General features: G+C 40.0%; 1 protein-coding gene across 1 annotated transcript; it reads left to right on the forward strand.

The window, feature by feature from the left end:
- Positions 1 to 2,869: 2,869 nt before the first annotated feature.
- LOC115794217 (glutathione hydrolase 5 proenzyme-like) lies at positions 2,870 to 3,841 on the forward strand. The gene is made up of 4 exons (XM_030749594.1): positions 2,870 to 2,891; positions 2,977 to 3,154; positions 3,243 to 3,403; positions 3,609 to 3,841. Exons 1-4 carry the CDS (start codon positions 2,870 to 2,872, stop codon positions 3,839 to 3,841), a joined length of 594 nt encoding a protein of 197 aa, XP_030605454.1.
- Positions 3,842 to 9,627: the final 5,786 nt, after the last annotated feature.

The raw sequence follows: 9,627 nt of genomic DNA on the forward strand, positions 1-9,627 counted from the left end.
AATCCAGATCTGGTCAATCCAGATCAATCTTAAAGGACACTTCTCACCCTTTGCACTGTGAGTTCCAGCTTCTCCTGTCAGGACGCAAATATAAAATGCCCAAATGTAAAACCACGCGTTTTAAAAGTTTTGTTCCTACAGCCATAGGTTTTAACAAATTTTAACCCCATGCTGTGTTTTTTACTAATTTTTTTAAATGTCTCGTCATGTTTTGTTTTTTATTACATTTGTTCATATTTGTTCTTATATGGGGTATTTGTTTTTAACATGTTTTGTCTTAGTTTTTTTTTCATGTCTGTATTGTTATTAACCGACTCACTATACTGCACAACAAATGCACAACACACACACAGTGAGGTGCCGCTAAAACTGCTAGAGTGGAAAAAATTATTTCATATTAACTCGTTAACTGGCCGCACCAAAATCACCTGAAAAAGCTACGTGATGGCCTCTGGTTACTATTGGCTCTAGAAAACCCATTTCGTAGCCTGTTAACTGGCCACATCCCGTCCGCCAGACGTACGTAATGCATAAAGCAGGCTAGACCCTCCCATTTTGATTGACACCTCATTCGGCCAATCATGTTAAGAAATGGTTTTTCCAGAGCCAATAAAGTCATGTAGCTTTTTCAGGTGATTTTGGTGCGTCCAGTTACATGATTGACCGAATGAAGTGTCAATCAAAATGGGAGGGTCTAGTCTGCCATATAAAACGCACTACATACGTCCGGACGTGGCCAGTTAACAGGCTGCATAAGCTGATAAACAGGAAATCAAAGGACATTTGATCTGTAACTTCATTACGTTTTAGTTAGTTTTGTAAACACACAATGCCGTTCCAGTTAGTTATCCTTTTATCTTTTAATTACTGTTCTTTATTTTGTTTAACAAAAAAATCTTTTTCAATTTTAGTTTTTGTTGTTTAGTTCATTTTCGTTAATGATAATAACCTTGGTAATCACCAGCGGAAAAGTGGGACTGACTACCTAGGACCCCAACAGCAGAAAGGACTCTTGCAATGGAATGAAAAGTTTGTTTATGTTAACAATTTTTATTTCAAAGCAACTTATAATAATTAAATACATTATTCCAAAAACAATGGAGGCTCTGATGTTACTCTCAACACTTAAAAATTATGCGCAATGATTTAGTCCAATCTGCACTTGGACTCACCTTTACAGCACATCTAATTTATCTTATACATGTGACTGCTAATGCACACTGAGTTGTCTTTCCCCAAAGCAAAATTGGGATGTCAAAAAGAAAAGAAAGGAGAGGGAGAAAAAGCAAAGTCAGGGAAATCAGTTGTTAACAAATTTCTTTCCAAAGAAAGGTGAGCAGAGCACAAAAGGTTAAGAAGGGTTCAGCTATCACAAGTTGGTAAAGACAGTGAGTCAGTGTCAGATGTGACGCTAGCAGAATAACCTTGCACAAATTAACACCATGAAATACATGGTCCTCAATTTCAGAAACAGCCAGAGAGAGTGAAGTAGTAACAGGTCCTTCCTCAAATGATGCACAAGATGTGACACAAAGTGAGCTCATATGGGCCGTGGCCCCATGGTGGGCCACAGTAATAACAGAAATTCAGTTTGAAATTACTCATTACTAATTTACATAAATGTATTTATTTATTTAAAAAAAGTGAATTAAAACTAGCAACAGGAGGTGGTTAGTTTGTTATTTTAATCATTACTGAGCTAAATTTACTGCTCTTATATTGAAATTTGTGTCCCAGTGGCAAGTGGGTCACTTATTGACATTAGCACTTTACATATGACTGGATAATATTCATATCCAACAGCCTGTTCTGTTGGTTTTTTATTTTCTCTTGTATGTTGAAGACAGAATTCTAGCCAGGATCATTTCACATGCTGGTGCTATGAGACAACTGGGGGAAGAGGGCCCCAAGGGATTTTCTGGCTTTTAAGTGAGCCTCAGCACTCTTGACTTTGGAAATGGCTTTTTTCTTCATTTAAACACATTAGTATTCAAAACAAATGGAAATGTGTTGTGATATGCTGCACAGTCAACTGTCCTAGCGTGTGGTGAGTTCACTGATTGTTTTATGGGCATTTTGATGGTTCTTCCAGAAGTGCATTTGTGAGGTCAGACACTGATGTTGGAGGAGAAAGCCTGGCTTTCAGTCTCTGCTCTAATTCATCTCAAATGTGTTCTATCGGGCTGAGGTCAGGACTCTGTGCAGGCCAGTCAAGTTCTTCCAGACCAAACTCGCTCATCCATGTCTTTATGGACCTGCTTTGTGCACTGGTGCGCAGACATGTTGGAACAGGAAGGGGCCATCCCCAAACTGTTCCCACAAAGTTGGGAGCATGACATTGCCCAAAATGTCTTGGTATGCTGAAGCATTAAGAGTTCCTTTCACTGGAACTAAGGGGCCGAACCCAAGTCCTGAAAAACAACCCCACACCATAATCCTCCCTCCACTCAAATTTACACTTGGCACAATGCAGTCAGACAAGTACTGTTCTCCTGGCAACCACCAAACCCAGACTCATAGCTGCGGTGAGTGATATTGTAGCTGTGATAGAGAAAAGAAGGGGGCCCACCGAGACTGCTTCTGTATAGGCCCCAGAGTTCTTTGCTATGCCACTACATGTGCACCTGCATAAACAGAGAAGAAAGTATGTATACAGAAAACATTGTTAAACCAAGAATAGTGTAAACATATAATTATACATAAAAAATATGTAATATATAAATATAGTAAAGAGCAAAGGTGAATATACATGCAGAAAAATTATCTCTAATGTAAGTAGTTATAAATGGACACAACATTTAAAAAGTACACTTTCCCTCTGAAATGTAGTAGAGTTGAAATAAATTCAGCTCCCTTTTAATTATAAGACATGGCATCTCAGAGCATTAAAGGTCAAGCTTTTACACTATACTCAAACCATGAGTGTAATCTATGTGTTACTTTCCAGCACTGACTGTCCATTAATTATCTCACCAGACAGCAGATGGATCGGGGTTCCTGGGGAAATTCGAGGTTATGCAGAGGCACACAGGCGTTACGGGAAGTTGCCGTGGGCCACCGTCTTTGAGCCGACCATCCGACTGGCCAGAGAGGGGTTCCCTATTCCTTATGTCCAAGGTCTACAGATCACACGCATTGCTAATACGTCACTACGGTATGAAATACACCCAAAATGTGAGTTCAAAAACATGAGGAGCAAACAATGAATGTTTCAGCTTTCTCTCACTGTGTTTGTCTTTTAGGAAGTTATATTCAGATGAGAACGGGAACCTGCTTAAAATCGGTGATATTGTGAAATTTGAGAAACTGGCTGATACTTTGGAGATGATTGCAAAGCAGGGGCCAGATGTGTTTTACAACGGAAGCATAGCAGAGGATTTAATCCATGACATACAGCAAGCAGGTATCATCAGACAGGTTTCATCCTGCTCTCTTTTCTGATCATTTTCTATGTCTGCCAGACACAATGATCTAATTACAAATGAATAAATCAATTGGCTCTGCAAAGCTCTGCCATGATCCCTCACAGGCTACACTGTGAGCTACTCTGATTAAAGGTCTTGATTATAAGATGCGTTAGCAGAACCATTTGTTTCAATGTGTTTCAGGAGGAACACTCACACTGCAGGACTTGGCATCATATAAAGTTACAGTGACTGATGCGTGGACTGTTCCTTTGGGAGAGTACCAGATGTACTTCCCCCCACCCCCTGCAGGAGGAGCCATCCTTAGCCTCATCCTCAACATCATGAAAGGTTCCTGTCAGACACTGACTGCAGAGCTGCTGCTCACCTACACTTTGAAATCACAAAATGAGGCTTGTTGGATCATTTTGTTTTGAACTGAGCTGTTGATCTTAATGCTTTTATTGGTTGTTGTATTTAGCACATAGTGTCTGTTTCATGAAAATGATCCTAAGCAATCATTAAAAGTGTCATACACTGAGAATGGATCTTTAAATCTAAGAAATAACAGTTGTTTTTATTTTTAGGATATAAAATGAATTCAGCACCCATTACGACTGATGAAAAGACATTATTTTATCACCATTATGTTGAAGCTTTAAATTTGCCAATGGATTAAAGAAACATATTCAAGATCCAAAGTTCACCTCAGACGAAGTAAGTATCAGAAAATCCTCCAGAGTAAATTCATGTGTAGGTTTGCACCTGCTTTTATTAGATGCAGTATGACCATGTCATGATGTGTGACAGGAGCAGGGTGACCCCAAAAGGCAGGAATCACAGGCAGATGTAAATGAAACGTGGTTTACTGAGAGGTGATGAATGAATAGAGCTATACAGATCTGGACAGTAGCAAGAACTTAAAAAAACAAATGAGCAAGGTGACACAGTGGAGGAAACATAGACAACACAACAAGGAACAGACACAGACTGAGCACTTAAATACACACACTAGGTAATCAGGGAACAGGCAACAGGTGAGGGGCAAAGCTTAATATAATTAACCAGACGAGACATGGGGACACAAAACTAAACACAAATCACCAGGAACACAGGACTATCAAAGTAAAACAGGAAACACACAGACACAGGACAGATGCAGGGGAGACAGGAACAAAAGGAACTAAGCCAAAATTAACAAGACAGGAAACTAAGATGAATAATCAAAACCCAAAACAAACTAGGATATAACAAACCTCAGTGAAACCAGAACTAAACACAAAAAGCTGGGGACATGGCCCAGGACATGACAGTTCATTTTTAAGTAGTTACATTTAGTTATGGCTTAAACAGGGGTGGAAGAAGTTTTATAGATGTATTTTTTTTTTTTTTAACCTTTATTTATACAGGTAGTCCCATTGAGACTCAGTGTCTCATTTGCAAGAGAGACCTGTTTGTATATGTGTTATATCAGTTTATCCTCATTATTAATGCTGTCATATTGAACACATTCAGTTGTACTAAATTCATATATATATATATATATATATATATATATATATATTTCATAGACCTGGTTGCTTGTTTCTGTTGCAAACCAATAAGTCGTTTTTTGAAGGAGGACAGGCTCAAACAGACAGGAGTGGAATGGAATGTTCAGAAGTGATGTCACAATGTAACTTATAGTGCTTTCTAGAACGTGGCACATGAAAGCACTTTCTTTAGGCTGACAAGATTCATGTCACCAAGGAACCTGAGTGTGTAAACACAAACTTCTTGGAGCTGCAAACACCGACATTTTGTTAAACAAGAACAGAACCATCATTGAAAATATTTGGTGAGTACTTAATGGATAGTTTTAAGGTCATTTACGTTTGTTTTTTAACTCACAATTTGTGTTATGCCCAAATATTATCCCAAAATCTTGTGGCTGGCTGTTTGCTGTGTCCTTCAACCTGAACACAAAGTGTAGAAAGTTCAGTTTGAGTCTTTGAGATGTGTGGTAGAGCAGTGAATGAAGCCATTTGCATGATTTTAACAAATTAAAAGAAAAAATACAAGAATTTAATTTAAAATTGAACAAAAAGGGCAGCAGTATTATCAGAAAAATATCTGTAAAGCAACAGCATATGTCACACAGTGTACATATGCAAAAGCATATGTTAATCCACTTTGGGGATGATTTAATCTCCAACAGTGCATCATATCATTAGTTTGTAACAGGAATCCATGTAAAACGTTAATCTGCAGAGTAACCTGTTGTAACAGCTGTTAAATGTACAATATTTCCCTCTGCAATATAGTTCGGTTATCAAACCATACATATACTGTATACACAACTGAAAACAAATCAATATTGTGTAATTATGTATAACTGGGTAACTGCATGTGTAACAGTGCATTATATTTGACTCTGATTGTGTTACAGAACAAAGTACAAAGTAAAAACTGTGGCTAGTTTTCAGTTAGTTTATGAATACAAGACTTTTAAAGGTATTTGACTTCTTTTTTTAAATACTTAAAGTTTTAGTTAAACACTCTAAAACTAACTGATTGTAGCAGGTAAATTACCTGCCACAATCAGTTAGTTTTAGAGTTCTCACATAATACTTGTCCTTAGTTTAGTTCTGTGTGATGTCAGTCCCATTCTAAGAGGATCAAAACATCCTATGAATGTGTGCCACAGGATCCCAAACAGGCTTTTTATTTTTCTGCACAAACCGCACAGAACCCCCACCCCACCCTGTCACGGCACACTTTGAATCAGCTCATGGCTCACAAGTCAAATGTGTTTGTTTTTAGGGCAAAAAGAACAGGAAAGTCCAAAGCACAGGTAAGAAGAGATTTCTGGAAATCACAGTGATTTTGTTTTTCATATGAAATCGGTGAAAACCAGTCAAAAACGGAATCTTACTCGATCAGAACAAAGATTGTAAATTCTGTGCATTTCAACAGATGACAAATATATTTGGGAAATATTTTTAGGCCTTACTGAGACTTGTTGAGCAGTTTGACTACTCCTAAACATTCAAATTAAAACAATAGAAACCGGCTCACTCAGACCTTCAGGTGAAGGTCAGCGTTATTACAAATGTTTAAAACACTGTAAATTTTACCACCATGACAAAACAAGTGTCCTCCAAAACAAAAGAGCTGATGTACAGAACCTCGTCATGTCCCAAAGAATCACTATGACTCTCATATCAAATGTCAGTTTATTCAAAATTTCCAGTAAATGTTGCTTACAGCAGGTTTAAGAATCAACATCTTGTCTTGGAGGTGTATTTAAGAGTCTCAGAAGACTCACTGCATTTTGTTTGTGTTGCAGCATCTACATTGAAACCTGTGCAGGAGGCTCAAGAGCCCAAGTGGGCAAGTGCCAGTGAAACATTTCACTTACCACACACAGAAAATCAGGACCTCCTGGCTTTTCAGGCTTCCTTCTTGCCACACCACCGATTTACCTGATGATGGAGGGAGACCGGGTAACAAAGTCCACTGCGATGTGAGACCAGGGGCGTCGTGGAGTTGGACGTCCATACAGCAACCCAGGAGGCGGTGAACTTGAAGACTTTTTCGGGGCACAAGAAGCACAGGCTGATACATATTGTCTTATATCCTTCCGCATCATGGGCCACCAAAACACGCTGTAGAAGTGTGACTGTTCGACCAACACCAGGATAGTAAGAGAACTTGGAGGCATAGGCCCAGTGGATTAAATTGGTTTATAGAATATAGGAACAGCAACTATCAAGGGCAGAATAATCCCAGCCACAACATAAAACAATCCCCAAACCGGAGACGGAAAGCCAACAAGGGGAAAAAACACAAAACAACCTCCAAACGGGAGACGTCACTTATCTTATCAGAGGAGAAAAGAAACCCTACCAAACAACCCTCCGGAGCCCCGGATCACATCTGTGGTCAGCCTACAGACAAACCACTCTCCACAGGAGTAACACTACAGTGTCTCGAGCCACCAAAACCCAGACAGCTTCCACCACCACTCTCTGCATCTCCTCCGGACCGCCTCCTATCCCGCCTCTTTATATCTTGTGGCCCTGATTTGGTGGAGACGCCCCTGCTGTACAGAGAGAGAGAGATACACAGACAAAACGGCACGCAGCCGTAACACTACAAAGTTTCACTTATTACCAATGTTGTTGTTATGAGCTGTTTTGGAAAAGGAAAAAAAATATTTTAATTTGGTGCACAGAATATAGGAACAGCAACTATCGAGGGCAGAATAATCCCTACGTTGCTGCGGACTGAGGGCAGTCTACCCCGACATCCTAGTGTTCAGGAATGCTACTTCTGTATCTGTTACTCCAAAGTTTCAATTATTGTCAATGTTGTTGTTTTGAGCTGTTTTGTAAAAGGAAAAAAATTGGTTTAATTTGGTGCACAGAATATAGGAACAGCAACTAACGAGGGCAGAATAATCCCTACGTTGCTGCGGACTGAGGGCAGTCTACCCGGACTTCCTAGTGTTCAGGAATGTTACTTCTATTATTGTTACTCCAAAGTTTCACTTATTACCAATGTTGTTGTTATGCGCTGTCTGTAAAAGGAAAAAAATTGGTTTAATTTGGTGCACAGAATATAGGAACAGCAACTAACGAGGGCAGAATAATCCCTACGTTGCTGCGGACTGAGGGCAGTCTACCCCGACGTCCTAGTGGTTAGGAATGCTACTTCTGTTATTGTTACTCCAAAGTTTCACTTATCACCAATGTTATTGTTATGAGCTGTTCTGTAAAAGGAAAAAAATTGGTTTAATTTGGTGCACAGAATATAGGAACAGCAACTATCGAGGGCAGAATAATCCCTACGTTGTTGCGGACTGAGGGCAGTCTACCCCGACGTCCTAGTGTTCAGGAATGCTACTTCTGTTACTGTTACTTCTGTTACTGTTACTCCTGTTATGTCCTGCGGGCCTAGGGGACAAGGGAGCAACATACAATCAAGAAAGAACCAAATGAAACCAGATTCGTTCATAAACAAATAAGGTTTATTTAAGAAAAAAAAACAAAAACGGCCACAACATAAAACAATCCCCAAACCGGAGACGGAAAGACTATAAGGGGAAAAACACAAAACAATCTCCCAACGGGAGATGAGAAGCCAACACGGGGAAAAACACAAAACAACCTCCAAACTGGAGACGTCACTTATCTTATCAGAGGAGAAAAGAAACCCTACCAAACAACCCTCCGGAGCCCCGGATCACATCTGTGGTCAGCCTACAGACAAACCACTCTCCACAGGAGTAACACTACAGTGTCTCGAGCCACCAAAACCCAGACAGCTTCCACCACCACTCTCTGCATCTCCTCCGGACCGCCTCCTATCCCGCCTCTTTATATCTTGCGGCCCTGATTTGGTGGAGACGCCCCTGCTGTACAGAGAGAGAGAGACACACACAGACAAAACGGCACGCAGCCGTAACACTACAAAGTTTCACTTATTACCAATGTTGTTGTTATGAGCTGTTCTGTAAAAGGAAAAAAATTGGTTTAATTTGGTGCACCGAATATAGGAACAGCAACTATCGAGGGCAGAATAATCCCTACGTTGCTGCGGACTGAGGGCAGTCTACCCCGACGTCCTAGTGTTCAGGAATGCTACTTCTGTTACTGTTACTCCAAAGTTTCAATTATTGTCAATGTTGTTGTTATGAGCTGTTTTGTAAAAGGAAAAAAATTGGTTTAATTTGGTGCACAGAATATAGGAACAGCAACTATCGAGGGCAGAATAATCCCTACGTTGCTGTGGACTGAGGGCAGTCTACCCCGACGTCCTAGTGTTCAGGAATGCTACTTCTGTTACTGTTACTCCAAAGTTTCAATTATTGTCAATGTTGTTGTTATCAGCTGTTTTGTAAAAGGAAAAAAATTGGTTTAATTTGGTGCACAGAATATAGGAACAGCAACTATCGAGGGCAGAATAATCCCTACGTTGCTGCGGACTGAGGGCAGTCTACCCCGACGTCCTAGTGTTCAGGAATGCTACTTCTGTTACTGTTACTTCTGTTACTGTTACTCCAAAGTTTCACTTATTACCAATGTTATTGTTATGAGCTGTTCGGTAAAAGGAAAAATTGGTTTAATTTGGTGCACAGAATATAGGGACAGCAACTATGGAGGGCAGATTAATCCCTACGTTGCTGCGGACTGAGGGCAGTCTACCCCGACGTCCTAGTGGTTAGGAATGCTACTTCTGT

This window comes from Archocentrus centrarchus, chromosome 16 (assembly GCF_007364275.1).
Source record: "Archocentrus centrarchus isolate MPI-CPG fArcCen1 chromosome 16, fArcCen1, whole genome shotgun sequence".
In the NCBI taxonomy this organism is placed as follows: Eukaryota; Metazoa; Chordata; class Actinopteri; order Cichliformes; family Cichlidae; genus Archocentrus; species Archocentrus centrarchus.

Excerpts from the sequence above, each read along its gene's own strand:
- LOC115794217 (XM_030749594.1), top strand. The coding sequence starts at position 2,870 with ATGGCATCTCAGAGCATTAAAG. Across the intron at positions 2,892-2,976 it reads GGCATCTCAGAGCATTAAAG|ACAGCAGATGGATCGGGGTT; the intron begins GTCAAGCTTTTA and ends TTATCTCACCAG. Across the intron at positions 3,404-3,608 it reads CCATGACATACAGCAAGCAG|GAGGAACACTCACACTGCAG; the intron begins GTATCATCAGAC and ends AATGTGTTTCAG.